The 19,742-nt window shown below is 40.0% G+C and overlaps 1 protein-coding gene across 1 annotated transcript in view; it reads left to right on the top strand.

Moving 5' to 3' along the window:
- The window catches only part of beta-Man (beta-mannosidase), a 249,878-nt gene that overhangs the window by 115,449 nt on the left and 114,687 nt on the right, over positions 1 to 19,742 (top strand). Inside the window, exon 8 of the mRNA XM_090381630.1 lies at positions 3,281 to 3,585. Within this exon, the coding sequence (XP_090237756.1) occupies positions 3,281 to 3,585 (305 nt within the window). The remainder of the gene's footprint in view (positions 1 to 3,280; positions 3,586 to 19,742) is intronic.

The following is a 19,742-nucleotide window of genomic DNA, read 5'->3' as shown; positions in this document are numbered from 1 at the left end:
TTCTTAATGCATGAAGAATCACTACTGATAATCAAATCAAGAGTATTACTCCCTCTAGTTGCCTCCCGAACATGCTGATGTAGAAAACAATCATCCAATAAATCCACAAAAGCCTTGCTACTGTGTGAGTGACCAGCCCCCAAATTCCAGTCAATATCTGGGAAATTAAAATCCCCCATTATAAGACTCTCTGATTTACTGGCCCACTCTATTTCTCCGAACAGTTTCTTATTATACTCATCAGAGTCATTAGGCCTATAGCACACTCCTACTCTCAATTTTGATCTCCCAATGCTTATGTCACACCAAACTGACTCGACACTGCACTGTCCAGCGATGTCCACTGGCTTCACTTCCTTGGATTTTATGTGTTTTTTAACTAATAGCATAACCCCTCCTCCCTTCCTATCCTGTCTATCCTTTCTGTAGACATTGTACTCCCCAAATTCCAGTTCTGCATTTCTTATATCTGTGTGACACCACGTCTCTGAAATCCCCACAATATCTGCCTTTGATGTTTTGAGCAATACCTCAAATTCATCAAATTTATTTACTAAACTCCTAGCATTGGTGTACACACAAGTATACATGCACCTGTTCTTTTTCTTAGCTACCCTAACACAACCCATGTGTTTACTTGTACCCCAATGATTCCCAGCAGTCTCTGAAATATCCTGCATCTTAATTTCCAGGCTGCGGCTCATTCCAATAGAAGCAGTGCAAGAATCACTTTCACCTCTGCCAGTGGCTACTGTTAATCTATTAGTCCTTGTATCCCCTTAATCTATTAGTCCTTGTTAGGGTCTAACGGCACCAGGGGTTTCCCCCATCTCTGCGTAGTATACATTGTGGTGTGATAGAGAACACTGTAGAGGCCAGAGGTTTAAAAGTGTATGGATATTGTGATGTGTAATGGTTTGTACCATTGTTCATCTGGTCTTTTAGCCGTTGGGTCTGAAATGAGACCCACCATTGCCCACACTATACCTCATGGAGGCAAACCAGGTACACCAGTATTTTAGAGATTTACTATTTACTCTGGCAGGTCCTGCCACCTAATTTCCTGAAATTTCAGTGGCTAGGACCTAAAAAAAAAAAAAAAAAAAAAAAGGGCGGGGAGGAGAAACGCTAGAAATTGGGTCAGGCCGAAAGAGAGATAAGTTATGTGGGATAGAGTTAATTTTCCTTTTTTTTTTTTTTTTTTTTTTAGTGTGTGGCTTGTGTAGTTTTGATAGGGGTCAAACGCTAGTCGCAAGATAGCTAGAGAGGGAAGGGAGACTGAAGACTGGGGGGTGAAAGACAGAAATATGGAGTCAATAGTGAAGATAATCCCAAAAGTCGGCAGGGCAGGCCCATGCCTTACCAGGTGAAGATGGCGCCTCCGTAGCCAGGTGGGAAGAAGCAGCAGTGTGTAACGCACGCTTCTTGATTAGACCGGGGTTCGATCCCGTCACCACCAAATACGGGGATGCGGAAAGATCAGGGAATGATCACCGCATATTCCCGGAGCAATATGGCCTTAGTTGCTAATGCTCCTAAAAACCAAATAACAAACAAACAAACAAACCAGGTGAAGATAGGGGATGACAGGGGGAGGGTACAGAGTAACCATGCCCTGCCAAGGGAAGGGAAAGAAAGTGAACCGAGTGAGGGTACCCGGTTCAGATCGCCTGATGATGTTTCTACAGCAAACTGCATAATGTCTTTGTCAGGTCTTCGTACGCCATTCCTGGGACATGTCCCGTCCTTGAGAGTGGTCAAATCCAGATAATGACTCCAGTTTAAGCCAGTGGTCACATCCAGGTTAAGTTAATGATTAATTTTTCAGATTGTAGCTGTTAGGTTTTTGTTTGGTTGACACATCTAAGGATCTTTATTATGGATGATGAGTGGTTAGTTTGCGGGAAAATTCCTGCTAAGGTTGTGGGTATGTTCTTCTTCTAGTAGAAAGATCCTGCACAAACTGCGTTAAGGCCTTATAATTGTCCTCACTCTCCAGGAGATATTGTTCTTGGTTTATTGGCGAGAAACATATTCTGGTTATTAAGAGGCAGCAGAGGTCTTCGTATAGTTGGCAGGGGTGCATGAGGTGCTCCCACATTTCTGGCTGTCCACAATGGCAGAGAGGGGGTGTCACTCAAACTGAAACTGGAGAGTTTTGCTCTTATTGCGCCGTGTCCTGTGAGTAGGTAAGATGTCAGCAGTCCCAGTGAAAACCAGTATCAACTCTGTGGTAGTACACTGACAGTGGTAGAGAACCAAAAGGAGCTGGGGGTTATTATGCAGGCAGATATGAAGTTTTCTGAGCAGTGCAGACAGGAACAAGAGTAGCTCATAGTGTCTTGTCAATGATATACAAGAATTTTTCTAGTAGGGATAAGGAGGTGATTATCCCCTTGTATAAGGCAATGGTCAGGCCACACCTTGAGTACTTTATACAGACCTGGAGGCCTCATTTTAAGAAGGATGTAGAGCTGTTGGAATGAGTACAGAGAAGGGCAACAAGATTAGTGAATGGAACAAAGGGTTGTTCTTACGAAGAAAGGCTTAAATTTTGCAAATTACAGTGTCTGGAGACTAGGTATTTGCGAGGTGATCTGATTGAGGTGTGTAAAGCCTTGAATGGTTTGAGCACTCTCAATGCTGATGGAATTCTTCCTCTTGCTCAGAATAATCATCTGAGAGGGCATAAATTCAAATTGAGGAAAGACAGTTGTAGGATAGATGTGCTGAAGTTTGCCTTTAGCCAGCAGGTAATTGAATGGTGGAACAGACTTCCATCTTTCGTTGTGGAAGTTGATAGCCGAAATAAATTTAAGGCTGAGCTGGACAGGTATTTGGAATGAATGGATAGGTGATATGGGAGCAGTTTTTTTTTTTTTTTTTTGGTGTTTTTTGGCTGATGCTGCATAAGCTTGCTTTCTTGCATCATATGCCTCTACTAATGCTATTTCTAAAACTATCCACTTCACTTAATTTGCAGGATAGATGTACAGAAATTTGCTTTCAGCCAGAGAGTAAATGAAAGTGGGTAATTTGAATGAATTTAAATGATTAAACAGATTATTAGATTAGTGCTTTGATTTTCTTCAACAATTGGATTTTAATATTTTTCTTTAATTTTCTTACTATTCTGGACTTAATAATGAATTCCAGAGAGAATTAGAAACATTAGCATAACAATTTTGTTCTGAAATTTTTTTTATGATGATTCATGATTTATTAATTACATTTGTTACAATCACTGATTTTATTTATAATACTTCTTTTTATGATTTAGGATTGAGCTTTAATTTTCTTATAAATGGAATTCCATTCTTTGCAAAGGGATCAAACTGGATTCCTGCTGACAGTTTTCCTGAACGTATAACTGAAAAATACCTCAGAAATCTTTTGCAGTCAGCTAAAGATGCCCATATGAATACTTTACGTGTGTGGGGAGGTGGTATGTATGAGATGGATGAATTTTATCAGTTGGCTGATGAAATGGGAATTTTAATCTGGCAAGATATGATGTTTGCTGTAGCCTTATATCCGGTTGATAAAGAGTTTCTGAGTACAGTTTCAGTTGAAATTGAACAGCAGGTAAGAAACAAAATAAAAAAAAATTACTGATGTGTTCCTTATTTTCAATATGAACCTGAATGATAAATGCATTCTTCAAGTAAAATGTAGTTGTTATTTGATATGAACTCTTACAGAAATATAATGTGAAATTCTGACAATAATGAAGTACATACCTCTGAAGGTACTGCACCAAAATCAGAATAATTAAGGAATTTTTTGCAATACATTGAGCATTAAAAAATATTATTTAATTAGCATTAGGAGAGGCATACGATGCAAGAAAGCAAGCTTATGCAGCATCAGGCAAAAAAAAAAAAAACTGCAACCGATTTCACCCCTCCATTCGTTCCAAATACCTGTCCAGCCCAGCCTTAAATTTATTTAGGCTATCAACTTCCACAACAAAGGATTGAAGTCTGTTCCACCAACCAACTACCCGCTGACTAAAAGCAAATTTCCGCACATCTGGCTTTCCTCAATTTGAACTTATGCCCTCTCAGGTGATTATTCTGGGCATTGAGCACGCTAAAACCATTCAAGGCTTTATACACCTCAATCAGATCACCTCGCAGGTGCCTAGTCTCCAGACACTGTAATTTGCAAAACTTAAGCCTTTCTTCATAAGAGAAACCCTTTGTTCCATTCGCTAATCTTGTTACCCTTCTCTGTACTCATTCCAGCAGCTCTATATCCTTCTTAAATGAGGCCTCCAGACCTGTATACAGTACTCAAGGTGTGGCCTGACCATTGCCTTATACAAGGGGATAATCACTTCCTTATCCCTGCTAGAAAAATTATTACTATTATTATTATTATTCCTGTATATCATTGACAAAACACCATTAGCTACTCTTGAAGACCATCTGCACTGCTCAGAAAACTTCACATCTGCCTGCACAATTATCCCCAGGTCCTTTTTGTTCTCTACCACTGTCAATGTAGTACCACAGATTTGATATGTTGCTCTGGGGTTGCTGTTTCCCATATGTAGTACTTTACATTTGTCAATGTTAAACTTCATTTGCCACCTCTGCTCAACTTATCTAGATCCAGTTGGAGTAGCATACTGTCTTTACTATCCTTAACAACTCTGCCAACCTTTGTATCCTCTGCAAACGTGACATTAAACCTGATATACCTTCATCAATATCATTGATAAATATACAAAACAACAATGGGCCCAACATTTGAACACTGGGAAACTCCATTAATAACATTTGTCCATGAAAAGCAGTGTCCATTGATTACCACTCTCTGTCATCTCCCACTTAACCATCCCTTTATCCATTCTAGCAAGTTACCGGTAATGCCATACCTCTCCAATTTGTACAGCAGTCTTCCATGTGCAATGTTTTCAAAGTTAAGGGAAAGCTTGTCTGATCAATTTGATTGGATACAATGAAATAGTCACAAAGGAACTGGATGCAAAGAATAACTTTGATATCATATATTTGGATCTTTGAAAGGCCTTTGATACTGCTGCACAAATTGTAGCAGTATAGAATTAGAGTGAAATTGCTGCTATGGATAAAGGTATTTCCAGGCACATGGGAGAAGACAGAGAGTGGTAATCAATGGACACTGCTCTTTGTGGACTAATGTTATTAGTGGAGTTCCTTCACTAATGTAACGTATCAACTCTGTGGTACTACACTGACAGTGGTAGAGAATGAAAGGGACCTGGGGGTGGTTGTGCAGGCAGATATGAAGTTCTCTGAGCAGTGCAGATGAGCTGCAAGAGTAGCTCATGGTGTCTTGTCAATGATATATAGGAATTTTTCAGCAGGTATAAGGAGGTGAGTATTCCCTTGTATAAGGCAATGGTCAGGCCACACCAAGAGTATTGTATACAGGTCTGGAGGCCTCATTTCAAGAAGGATGTAGAGCTGCTGGAACAAGTACAGAGAAGGGCAACAAGATTATTGAATGGAACAAAGGGGTGCTCTTACGAAGAAAGGCTTAAGTTTTGCAAATTACAGTGTCTGGATATTAGGCACCTGCAAGGTGATCTGATCGAATTGTATAAAGCCTTGAATGGTTTGAGAATGCTCAGTGTTGAAGGGATTCTTACTCTTGCTCAGAATAATCACCTAAAAGGGTATAAATTTATATTGAGGAAAGACGGTTGTATGATAGATGTGTGGATAGCTTAAATAGATTCAAGGCAGAACTGAACAAACATTTGGAGCGAGTGGATGTATGAAATGAGAAGGGTTTGTAAAATCCAAGTATATGATATCAAAATTATTTTTGGCTTCCATTTCCTTTGTGACCACATTATAGTATCCAATCAAATTGGTCAGACTAGACCTCCCTTTAACAAACACATGCTGTGTATTAATGGTTACTGCAGTCTTGTCTACATGATTCTGCAATGCTTCTTTAACCAGTGATTCTGCAATGCTTCTTTCGGAAAACCGCTAGCTTTGGGGAATCCACAGACTAATAAGTTAACAGTAGCCGCTGGCAGAGGTGAAACTGATTCTTGCACTGCTTCTATTGAATTGCAATTGGGCAGCACCCTGGTAAGCAAGGCAATAGGGATTTCCAGGATTGCTGGGAGTCATAGTGGAACAAGTAAATACATGGGGTTTAGGGTAACTAAGAGTACAAACAGGTGCATGTATTGTGACCAACTGATGATGTTACCAACAGCAAATTCAAAATGGGAAGCATTCAAGGAACTTGCCTCTAATTGATTGGAGTAAATGGGAAGGAAACTCGACATGGGGAACAAAATTTTTAAATCAACTAGATGACTGTTATTTGTATCAACATGTCAGGGAAAGTACTAGAGAAAAGAATATCCTAGACCTCATCATCACACATGAATCAGATGACATAACAGGGCTGACAGTAGAGGAACCAGTAGCAGGAAGTGATCACGGAGTTCTACGGTGGATGATGATGAGAGAGGTAGCAGAAGTAAAAGGCCAAGGAAGGGTTTTAATTTCAGAAAAGGAAATTACGATGCCTTAAGGTACTGCATGGCCTCTATTAACTGGGTAGGTCTCCGCCAGAGAATGAATACAATTGAACTGTGGTACGCTTTTAAAACATTAATCACAGATGCCTCGAATGAGTATATACCATTAAAAAAATACTTCACGAGAAGGGTTCCAAGTTGGATGAATAGTGAAGTTGCCGCATTACTTGAGCAGAAAAAGGTGGCATGGAAAGGTTACAGAGCAATAAAAAGTACTGAAGCCTATAACAGCTACAAGGTGATGTGTAATAAAGCCGCAGAAAAGGTTCGACAGGCAAAGGCAGTTTATGAGAAATCACTAGCAAACAGAGCAAAGAGGGGGGATAAAGAATTCTTCACATATATAAATGCCAAGAAGAGCAGGACAAACCAGATTGGACCTTTGCGTAAGGGAAAGGGGATAGTAATAAATACACCAGCTGCCATTGAAGATGAACACAACAGTTATTTTGCATCGATATTTACAAATGAAAAAGGAAATTGTGGGAGCGAAGTTAAAAAATATGTAATTAATGATATTGAAATTTTGCAAGATTATTTAATGAAAAAACTTTCGAGCCTACAGACCAGTAAGGCTCCTGGAGTTGATGGAATATACCCTATAATCTTAAGAGAGGCGGCAAGTGAGTGCATTGAACCATTGAGGCTAATTATGCGAGCATCACTAGACTCTGGGGAGATTCCCTCGGATTGGAAAAGAGCAATTGTGTCTTCCATACATAAGGGTGGCTCTAAAAGTGAAGTGAAAAATTATCGACCTCTCAGTCTGACTTCAGTGGTAGGGAAAATCATGGAAGCAATGATCAAGGGTGGAATTCAGGATCATTTGGATCGAATTGAAATTCTCAAGGATACTCAGCATGGTTTTGTAAAGGGAAAATCATGTTTAACAAATCTGGTTCGCTATTTCGAAAGGGTCACTCACGAGCTGGATTTAGGGAATAATTTTGACATTGTTTATTTAGATTTCAGCAAAGCTTTTGACTCAGTCCCACATGAGCGGTTGCTTTATAAGCTGGAACAGGTTGGAATCACTGGGAAAATCCTTAGATGGATAGAAGGATGGCTTCAGGGCAGGAGGCAGAGGGTTGTGATAAATGGCTATTCCTCAGATTGGGTTGATGTAAGAAGTGGGGTTCCCCAAGGATCAGTATTAGGACCAGTGTTGTTTTTAATTTTCATAAACGACATTGATGAAGGGATAGAGGGCGTGATGTCTAAATTTGCAGATGATGTTAAAATTGGTAGAGTAGTTAATGATCACTGTCAAGCTCAGCTTCTTCAGAGAGACCTAGATAGACTTCAGGAATGGTCAGAAAAATGGCAGCTGTGCTTTAATCCAACAAAGTGTAAGGTATTACACCTGGTAAACAGTAATCCCAAAAAAACTTATTCACTTGGTGGAGTTCAACTAAATCCAGTACTGGAGGAAAGGGACTTGGGTGTTACGATACGGTCAGACATGAAATTCTCTGAGCATTGTAAACAGGTTGAAAGGAAGGCCCATGGTGTCCTATCGATGATCTATCGAACTTTTGCAAGTAGAGATAGGGACGGGATAATCCCATTATATAAGGCTTATGTTAGACCACACTTGGAATACTGTGTTCAAGTATGGAGACCGCACCTAAAGAAAGACATCGAGCTTCTTGAAAGGGTGCAAAGAAGGGTAACTCACCTGGTGAGATCGGCAAAAGGGCGTCCTTATGAAGAAAGACTTCGAATATGTGGGTTGCAGAGTTTGGAAACTAGACACCTTAGAGGAGATTTGATTGAGGTGTTTAAGGTTCTGAGAGGCATCAGTAAAATGAATGAGGACAAAATTTTCAAGTTACAGGGGGAAATGTTTAGATTGGACTGCAGGAAGTTCTATTTTAGCCAGCGAGTTATAAATTACTGGAATAAGTTGCCTTCATGGGTGGTAGAGGCCGGCAGTTTGGGGAAATTCAAAGGTCATCTGGATAGTACTTTCGGGTAAGGGAAGCACATAGGATGATAGGTTTAATTTCCTTTTCATTTATTTTTTGTTTTATTTTTTTTTATTTATTAATTATTATTATTTAGTTTATTTATTTTATTTATTTATTTTTTTTTGTTTTTATCATTGTTTTGTTCGGATTTTTTTTTTTTTTTTTTTGGCTGTGCAGCATAAGCCATAGGCTTTCTTGCACCATGCGGCCGTTACTAATACTAACTAATCTTAGAAGCTACCAGGCTTTACATACCAACCAAGAAATATTGTTCAAGGTTCAGCCCTAAATGGTTGTCAGATGAACTAATGAGACATGTGGCAGAGAAGAAAAATGCATGGGATACATACAAATTAATGGGTGACATGGAAGCCTATGATAGATATAATTTGGTCTGTAACCAAGTCACAAAGGAGATTAGGCTTGTTAGTTTGTTTGTTACTTGGTTTTTAGGAGCATTAGCAACTAAGGCCATATTGCTCCGGGATATGCGGTGGTCATTCCCTGACCTTTCCGCATTCTCCGTATTTGGTGGTGACGGGCTCGAACCCCGGTCTAATCAAGAAGCGTGTGCTATGCACTGCTGCTCCTTCCCACCTGGCTACGGAGGCGTGAGGAGATTAGGCAGGCAAAGGCAGATTATGAGAAATCCTTGGCAAAGGATGCAAAGAAAAACAGAAAAGAGTTCTTTACCTATTTAAACTCAAGAAGGAAAAGGATGAATCAGATTGGTCCACTGGATTTTGATGGTTCAACAGTTGAGGATCCTGCTCAGGTGGCTAACAATCTAAACGAGTATTTTGCATCTACATTCACACATGAGGAGTTATTCAGGAAGGGGAATGTCGTAGGTGAAGTAAACATTGGCAGTGAGCTAGATGATTTTCTAATAACTGAGAGGAAAGTGGAGGAGAAATTGTTGAGGATAAACATAAAAAAGGCACCCGGGGTGGATGGGATCTATCCAGTTATATTAAAGGAGGCAGCAAAGGAAGTAAGCAAACCCCTAGCCATAATTATGAGAGCTTCCTTGGACTCAGAGGAGGTACCCATAGATTGGAGATGTGCAAATATAACCCCAATTCACAAAGGAGGATCAAAGGCTGACACAAGTAATTATAGACCTGTTAGTTTAACTTCGGTTCCAGGAAAATTAATGGAGGCACTGATGATTCTGCAATGGAGCATTGCAGGATCATCTGGACAAGAATTCAGTTATAGCTCAGACACAGCATGGTTTTGTTAAGGGCAGGTCTTGTCTGACCAATTTGATTGGATACTATGATGTAGTCACAAAAGAACAGGATGCAGGGAATAACTTTGATATTATATATTTGGATCTTAGAAAGGCTTTTGATACTGTTGCGCATGGAAGACTGCTGCACAAATTGGAGCAGTGTGGCATTGGAGGCAAATTGCTGCTATGGATAAAGGGATGGTTGAGTGGCAGAAGACAGAGAGTGGTAATCAATGGACACTGCTCAACGTGGAGTAATGTTATTAGTGGAGTTCCTCAGGGTTCAGTGTTGGTTCCATTGTTTTCTGTATTTATAAATGATATAGATGATGGTATATCAAGCTTAATATACAAGTTTGCAGACGATACAAAGGTTGGCAGGGTTTTTAAGGACACTACTGATGCTATGCTGCTGCAACAGGATCTGGAAAGGTTGAGCAGATGGGCTGAGAAGTGGCAAATGAAGTTTAACATTGACAAATGTAAAGTACTACATATGGGAAACAGTAACCCCAGATCAACGTATCAACTCTGTGGTACTACGCTGACAGTGGTAGAGAATGAAAAGGACCTGGGGGTAATTGTGCAGGCAGATATGAAGTTCTCTGAGCAGTGCAGACGAGCTGCAAGAGTAGCTCATGGTGTCTTGTCAATGATATACAGGAATTTTTCTAGCAGGGATAGGGATGTGATTATTCCCTTGTATAAGGCATTGGTCAGGCCACACCTTGAGTACTGTATACAGGTCTGGAGACCTCATTTCAAGAAGGATGTAGAGCTGCTGGAACGAGTACAGAGAAGGGCAACAAGATTAGTGAATGGAACAAAGTGTTGCTCTTACGAAGAAAGGCTTACGTTTGAGACTAGGCATCGGCGAGGTGATCTGATAGAGGTGTATAAGGCTTTGAATGGATTGAGCATGCTTAATGCCGATGGCCTTCTTCCTCTTGCTCAGAATAATCACCTGAGAGGGCATAAATTCAAATTGAGGAAGGACGGATGTCGGATATGTGTGCGGAAATTTGCCTTTAGCCAGTGGGCAGTTGGTTTGTGGAATAGACTTCCATCACTTGTTGTTGAAGTTGATAGCCTAAATAAATTTAAGGCTCAGCTGGACAGGTATTTCGAATGAACGGAGGGGTGAAATGGGAGTAGTGGTTGTGCTTCTTTTTTTTTTTTGCTGATGCTGAATAAGCTTGCTTTCTTGCATCATATGCCTCTACTAATGCTAATGCTAATACTTGCATGTACACCAATGCTAGAATTATAATTAATGAATTCGATGAGCTTAAAGTGCTAGTCAAGACACACAGACATAAGCAGTACAGAATTGGAATTTGGAGAGTATATATTATGTATAGAAAGGATAGACAGGACAGGAAGGAAGGAGGGGGTTATGCTGTTAGTTAAGAAACTCATAAAATCTAAGGAAGTGGATCCAATTGATGTTGGTGGCCAATGCAATGTTGAGTTTGTTTTGCTTTCGTAAAGGCGACTACGGTGGTCTGAGACAGTATTTAAATTCTATACAGTGGGACAACTGATGATGTTACCAACAGCAAATTCAAAATGGGAAGCATTCAAAAAACGTATCATGGAAGCTACTAGGCTTTACATACCAACTAAGAAATATTATTCAAGGTTTAGGCCTAAATGGATGACAGATGAACTAATGAGACATATGGCAGAGAAGAAAAATGCATGGGATACATATAAATTGATGGGTGACATGGAAACCTATGATAGATATAAGCTGGTCTGTCCAAGTCACAAAGGAGGTTAGGCAGGCAAAGGCAGATTATGAAGAAATCATTGGCAAAGGATGCAAAGAAAAACAGAAAAGAGTTCTTTACCTATGTAAACTTTAGAAGGAAAGGGATGAATCAGATTGGTCCACTGCATATTGATGGTTCAACAGTTGAGGATCATGCTCAGGTGGCTATCAAAGTAAACGAGTATTTTGCATCTACATTTACACATGAGGAGTTATTCATGAAGGGGAATGCCAGAGGTGAAGTAAACCTCTGGCAGTGAGCTAGATGATTTTGTAATAACTGAGTGGAAAGTTGAGGGGAAATTGTTGAGGGTAAACATAAAAAAGGCACCCGGGGTGGATTGGATCTATCCAGTTATATTAGAGGAGGCAGCAAAGGAAATAAGCAAACCCTTAGCCATAATTATGAGAGCTTCTTTGGACTCAGGGGAGGTACCCATTGACTGGAAATGTGCAAATGTGACCCCAATTCACAAAGGAGGATCAAAGGCTGACATAAGTAATTATAGACCTGTGAGTTTAACTTCTGTTCCAAGAAAATTAATGGAGTCACTGGTTAAAGAAGCACTGCAGGATTGTCTAGACAAGACTTCAGTTATAGCTCAGACACAACCTGGTTTTGTTAAGGGAAAGTCTTGCCTGACCAATTTGATTGGATACTATGATGCAGTCACAAAAGAACTGGATGCAGGGAATAACTTTGATATTATATATTTGGATCTTAGAAAGGCTTTCGATACTTTCGATGCTTTCGATTGAAGACTGCTGCACAAATTGGAGCAGTGTGGCATTGGAGGCAAATTGCTGCTATGGATAAAGGGGTGGTTTAGGGGGAGAAGACAGAGAGTAGTAATCAATTGATACTGCTCATTATGCACTAATGTTATCAGTGGAGTCCTCAGGGTTTTAGTGTTGGGTCCGTTGTTGTTTTCTGTGTTTATAAATGATATTGATGATGGTATATCAAGCTTAATGTCCCAAGTTTGCAGATGATGCAAAGGTTGGCGGGATTGTTAAGGACACTACTGACACTATGATGCTGCAACAGGACCTGGAAAGGTTGAGCAGATGGGCTGAGAGGTGGCAAACTTCATTAAGTTTAACATTGACAAATGTAAAGTACTACATATGGGAAACAGTAACCCCAGAGCAACGTATCAACTCTGTGGTACTACACTGACAGTGGTAGAGAATGAAAAGTACCTGGGGGTAATTGTGCAGGCAGATATGAAGTTCTCTGAGTAGTGCAGCCGGGCTGCAAGAGTAGCTCATGGTGTATTGTCAATGATATATAGGAAATTTTCTAGCAGGGATAAGGAGGTGATTATTCCCTTGTATAAGGCAATGGTCAGGCCACACCTAGAGTACTGTATACAGGTCTGGAGGCCTCATTTCAAGAAGGATGTAGAGCTGCTGGAACGAGTACAGAGAAGGGCAACAAGATTAGTGAATGGAACAAAGGGGTGCTCTTATGAAGAAAGGCTTAAGTTTTTCTAATTAGAGTGTCTGGGGACTAGGCACCAGCGAGGTGATCTGATAGAGGTGTATAAAGCCTTGAATGGTTCGAGCATGCTCAATGCTGATGGGATTCTTCCTCTTGCTCAGAATAATCACCTGAGAGGGCATAAATTCAAATTGAGGAAAGACAGATGTAGGGTAGATGTGCGGAAATTTGCCTTTTGCCTGCGAGTAGTTGGTTTGTTGGTGGAACAGACTTCCATCCCTTTTTGTGGAATTTGATATCCTAAATAAATTTATGGCTCAGCTCGACAGGTATTTTGAATGAACGGAGGGGTGAAATGGGAGTGGGGTTTTTTTTTTTTTTTTTTGTTTTTTTTTGGTTGATGCTGCATAAAATTGCTTTCTTGCATCATATGCCAATACTAATGCAAGTGTCACATTTTGCACAGTCTAAAGAAAATGTGCATTTTCCACATTTTTTTTAGGCTGTGTTGCAGAATCAGCCCATACAATTCTTCCGAGAACCACAGCACTTTCACTACTTTGCGCAAGTTGCTTTTCTGTTCTAGTCTGGGCCATGATTTCCGTTTAAATACAATTTAGTTTACAATAAAAATTAAAAGGATTTATAAATATAATTCAATAATTGCCAATACTATACTCAGCTAACATATTCCTATGTATTATGCCTTCCAGTTTTATGTTATGCTTTACACTATCAAGTTTGAGATATACGTAATGCCATTCCGTATTGTCTGTTCCCCAGGGGTGCTTCTGGTCATCATTCTTCCAATGGAGATTAAGATGTTCGACTCTTATTATTACTCAAGATGCAATGTGTATAACAAGATTTCCAGGCATGTTTAATGATTAAACTTGCCAGGAAACGTGTGATTGACTAGTGGTTTATATACTAGGACAAAAATCTCATGCCCTCAAGACCTATTCTGCAACATGGAGAATAGACTTGTGGCATCAATTTGGCATTGTGTTATTCATTTTTAAATCCTCCTATAAGTTAGATCTCAGAATGCAACAAAAGTATGGTTACTTCACTATAAATCTTTGCTAAGGCTAACGTGTAGTAAGAGAAAAGGGCCAGAGGCATAAGTGCAGAAACAAAACAATGTTTAATGGTAAACCAACAATACAACAAACTACTTACACTTGAGTTAATAGGAGCAGTTTGCTTTGTACATTCAATAGTGTATAATCTTAGTGTATTACTACATTAGTGAATAACATTAAGGGTACATGTATCCGACAGGTTTGTGTTCTTCATGACTCAGTCTACATGTACTCTGATCCAATTCACATATTTTAAGAGTACAAGTGTGTAGGTGTTACATATGTGGTAATGCTTCTATGGATTACAGTTGTCTCATTATGCTAGCCTCTAATTAGTTAGTGGTGAGGCAAGTAACATTACATCAAATACTGTTTTACTGAGGAAGGATGCTTATGTACTAATTTTAGAGTATAAACAAATATGGCCTACCAGTAAAGAATTGTTTGATCCACCTCCACTGGTTGTACTTCTCGGGTTCTACTCAGGTCCACAGGGAAAATGCGGCAGGAACAACGGGAAGAACAAGATGCAGATGATCCTGTGCAAGGATGAGGAACCAGGAAGAAGCACCCCGTCCTTTGTCCCTCACCTGAATATATAGGTCTCCCCCTTTTCGCCAAAACCATGTTTTTATTGGCTAATCTCATTAGTTGGGGAACAAATTACCAGGGATTGTCTTGGGGCAAGAAACATCCAAAATGAAACTCATCAATGAGAAACATGAATCTCATATCAGGACGGGGTAAAAGTACCAAATATCTCAGCAGATGTCTGCCGGGCTCGGAGGCCTGACTTCCTGCATAAGAGCTGTTCAATGCAATCAACCAGCAGCCATAAGATTCATATTCCACCTTGAAGTCTATTTTGTAAATACATGCTCATTCCTTTCTGGAGAAAAACTTGGTCAACAGTTGCTAGAATAACATTAGTTCACTGCGATGTGGCCCACTTAACAAGAAATGGATAGTGTTACATTTCCTGTCCTTCACCTAGTAAGCAAAAGAAGACTGATAATCACAGGATCGAATTACTCACTACAAGTACAGTAGTGACCAAAAGCATGAGATGACTTGACAATTAATAGCCTATTAAGGTAAGCACTACCTGAGAATACAGCAATTCTACACTACACAATAACGGCAAGTTTCGAATGGTGCAAGTTTTACTGATACTAAGCTATAATCCAAAAAATCTGTAAGTTCAAAATAAACTAAGTATTGTAACTAGGAATATAAAGCTACTTCTAGAAAATAAATTAATATGCTAATTTAGTCAAAAAAATGGTAAAAGTTTAAGAAAAACCTTCTCTGTTTGCTATATCCATAGAAACTTTGCCCTCACTGAGCTAATCTCGTTCCCCCAACGAGATATTGTAGATATAACCAGTAGTGCAGAGTAATAATAGGGTTTTTAGGTGTGATAAATAAGTAGTTTGAAGGTTTTAATCACTTGTTGGGCATCTGAGTGGGATATCATCATTCTTCTATCTTGGTGATTCCCTTCTGATTCTTGTTTTTTCTCTCTCTCTCTCTCTCTCTCTCTCTCTCTCTCTCTCTCTCTCTCTCTCTCTCTCTCTCTCTCTCTCTCTCTCTCTAGGTAATTCAGAAACTTTTTTTTAGCTGGTGCAACATAAGCCTTAGGTTTCCTTGCACCATATGCTAATAATAATAATAATATATCATTTTTGTGTTTAGCTAAGAATATAACTAATTTAACATTATTATTATTATTATTATTATTATTAGCCATATGGTGCAAGGAAGCCTGAGGCTTATACTGCACCAGGAAAAAAAAATTCCCGAGTTACCCTGAGAGAGAGAGAGAGAGAGAGAGAGAGAGAGAGAGAGAGAGAGAGAGACAAAAGTAGAAGGGAATCACCAAGAAAGAGAAGAATGATGATATTCAGCTCAGGACCCTGGGTGTGCCAAACCCATACTCACCAGATGTGAGCCCCCGGGATTGTGATCATTACAATATAGCGTAACACACACATCTCGAACTTAATAGTGTAAAGTATCATGTTAAACTAGATGCCATAATACCTATCACTGCATTTAGGAATCTATTAGCTTTTTGTAGTATTGTCAATTAATCAATTAAATTTATTAATCTTCATTGGTAATCAATTAAATTGTATTTGAATGGAAATCATGCCTGTGAATAAAGTAGCAAAGCAACAGGCACAAATTAGCGGGAGTGCTGTCACTGGGATGGGGAGAACCAAAGGGGATGATTCCAACCTAAAAAATGTGCAACTTGTGAGATATTTGAGGACTTTCTGGAACAGGACATGATCTAGCTAAGGAGGATGTTTTTCTGTACGTTAGATGCAGAGAGTGTGAAAAGATTAGGTGCCAACTCATCATTCTGATGGGCGTCGATGAGAGTTTGAGGATAGATACACTCGAAGGAATTAAGCTCTCAGCTGTCCAACTCAACACCAGAGCATACTCTTGTTCATCAGGCAACACAGTGGCAATCTTCAAGGCAGAATGCCCTGCTCCTACAGGAGCTAGTTATTGTCGGTGATTCAATTGTCAGGGAAACAGGAAATGCATTGTGCAAAAAGGTTAAGTGGAATAGCACGAGAGTATGTCTGCCAGAGGAAAAAGTTGATGATGTTGTAGGGGACATCATCTTTTAATGGGACAAATGTTGATATTGTTGTACACTTTGGCACTGATGACATTAAGAGTAGGAGATCTCTGGACTTACTTAACAAACACAGGTCAAGTTGGAAAAAATTCGTCAGTTAGGGTTAAAATTGAATAGCATTAGCATTAGTAGAGGCATATGATGCAAGAAAGCAAGCTTATGCAGCTTGCTTTCTTGCATCATATGCCTCTACTCTACTAATGCTACTCACAAAAAAAAAAAAAAAAAAAAACCTTCCACTTCACCCCTCCGTTCATTCGAAATACCTGTCCAGCTGAGCCTTAAACTTATTTAGGCTATCAACTTCCACGACAAGGGATGGAAGTCTGTTCCACCAACCAACCACCCGCTGGCTAAAGGCAAATTTCTGCACATCTAATCCTACATCTGTCTTTCCTCAATTTGAATTTATGCCCTCTTGGGTGGTTATTCTGAGCAAGAGGAAGAATCCCATCAGCATTGAGCATGCTCAAACCATTCAAGGCTTTATACACCTCTATCTGATCACCTCGCCGGTGCCTAATTTGCAAAACTTAAGCCTTTCTTCATAAGAGCAACCCTTTGTTCCATTCACTAATCTTGTTGCCCTTTTATGTGCTCATTCCAGCAGCTCTGCATCCTTCTTGAAATGACGCCTCCAGACGTGTATACAATACGCAAGGTGTGGCCTGACCATTGTCTTATACAAGGGAATAATCACCTCCTTATCCCTGAGGCGCCTCCGTAGCCAGGTGGGAAGGAGCAGAGTGCATAGCACATGCTTCTTGATTAGACCGGGGTTCAGGCCCATCACCATCAAATGCGGAGGATGTAGAAAGGTCAGGGAATGACCACCGCATATCCCGGAGCAATATGGCCTTAGTTGCTAATGCTCCTAAAAACCAAACAACAACAACCTTATCCCTGCTAGAAAAATTCCTGTATATCATTGACAAGACACCATGAGCTTGTCAATGATATACAGGAATTTTTCTAGCAGGGATAAGGAGGTGATTATTCCCTTGTATAAGGCGATGGTCAGGCCACTGCCTAGACATTCTGCCTAGACATGATAGGAGAGAGTATATAAGAGCCTTGTTGATGAATTCAGCTCTAGATGGTCTTTTTGTTTGTTTGTTATTTGGTTTTTAGGAGCATTAGCAACCAAGGCCATATTGCTCCGGGATATGCGGTGGTCATTCCATGACCTCTCCGCATCCTCCGTATTTGTTGGTGACGGGCTCAAATTCAGCTCTAGAGAGATTCTACAAGCACATGGGGTAGAATTTTCCTCAGCATCGTCTGTGTTTATTAACAGGAGAGACTGCTTCCACGCGAATGGAATCCACTTACATAGAAAAGGTGTAAGAATATTTACTGATGCTATTGAGGCAGTGTTAGATTGGTTGGAAAGCTGCTAGCTTGGAGGAATGCACAGAATCACAGATTACCAATAGTCACAGCAGAGGTGAAAGCGATTCTTGCACTACTTCTTTTGGAATGAGCATCAGCCTGGAAAGCAAAGGGCTGGGGATTTCAAGAACTGCTGGGAGTCATCACGAAACAAGTAAATATATGAGCTGTGTTAGGGTAACTAAGAGTAAGAAGAGGAGTACTTGCATGTACACCAATGCTAGGAGTATAATAAATAAATTTGATGAATTTGTAGTGCTAGTCAAGACATGAAAGGCAAATATTTTTGGGATATTAGAGACATGGTGTCACACAGATATAAGGAATGAAGCATTGGAAGTTGGGGAGTATAATGTGTACAGAAAAGAGAAGAAGGGAGGACGGGTAATTCTCTTAGTTAAGAAACATGTAAAAGCTATGGCAGTGCATCAAGTTCACATGGACGGACAGTGCAATGTTGAGTCAGTTTGGTGTGAGTGTGACATAATCACTGGAAAGCAAAAATGAGGGTAGGAGTGTGTTATAAGCCTAATGACTCTGATGAGTACAGCAATCAATTGCACAGAGAAATAGTGGGCCAGTAAATCAAAATGTTTTATAATGGGGAATTTTAACTTCCCAGATATTGACTGAAACTTGTGTGTTGGTTACTCACGCAGTAGCAAGACTTTTGTGGATTTATTGGATAATTTTCTATAGCAGCATATTCAAAAGACAACCAGAGGGAGTATTATTCTTCATCTGCTTATCAACAGTGATTATTCATGCATTATTATACCAGTCAATGACAACGTCAGATTTCTAGGTTTAATATTAGATAAAAAATTAAACTTCCTAAAACACATTAGCATTAGCATTAGTAGAGGCATTTGATGCAAGAAAGCAAGCTTATGCAGCATCAGCCAAAAAAAACCAAAAAAAAAACCACTTCCACTTCACCCCTCTGTTCGTTCAAAATACCTGTCCAGCTGAGCCTTAAACTTATTTAGGCTATCAACTTCCACGACAAGGGATGGTAGTCTGTTCCACCAACCAACCACCCGCTGGCTAAAGGCAAATTTCCGCACGTCTATCCTACATCTGTCTTTCCTCAATTTGAATTTATGCCCTCTCAGGTGATTATTCTGAGCGAGAGGAAGAATCCCATCAGCATTGAGCATGCTCAAACCATTCAAGGCTTTTGACACCTCTATCAGATCACCTCGCTGGTGCCTAGTCTTCAGACACTGTAATTTGCAAAACTTAAGCCTTTCTTCGTAAGAGCACCCCTTTGTTCCATTCACTAATCTTGTTGCCCTTCTCTGTACTCGTTCCAGCGGCTCTACATCCTTCTTGAAACGAGGCCTCCAGACTTGTATACAGTACTCTAGGTGTGGTCTGACCATTGCCTTATACAAGGGAATAATCACCTCCTTATCCCTGCTAGAAAAATTCCTATATATCATTGACAATACACCATGAGCTACTCTTGCAGCCCGTCTGCACTGCTCAGAGAACTTCATATCTGCCTGAACAACCACCCCCAGGTCCCTTTCATTCTCTACCACTGTCAGTGTAGTACCACAGAGTTGATACGTTGCTCTGGGGTTGCTGTTTCCCATATGTAGTACTTTACATTTGTCAATGTTAAA

This window comes from Mastigoproctus giganteus, chromosome 9, assembly GCF_048544385.1.
Source record: "Mastigoproctus giganteus isolate SK-2022 chromosome 9, ASM4854438v1, whole genome shotgun sequence".
Taxonomy (NCBI): Eukaryota; Metazoa; Arthropoda; class Arachnida; order Uropygi; family Thelyphonidae; genus Mastigoproctus; species Mastigoproctus giganteus.
The sequence above is the reverse complement of the archived record's forward strand: the minus strand, read 5'-3'. Positions and strand labels throughout refer to the sequence as shown.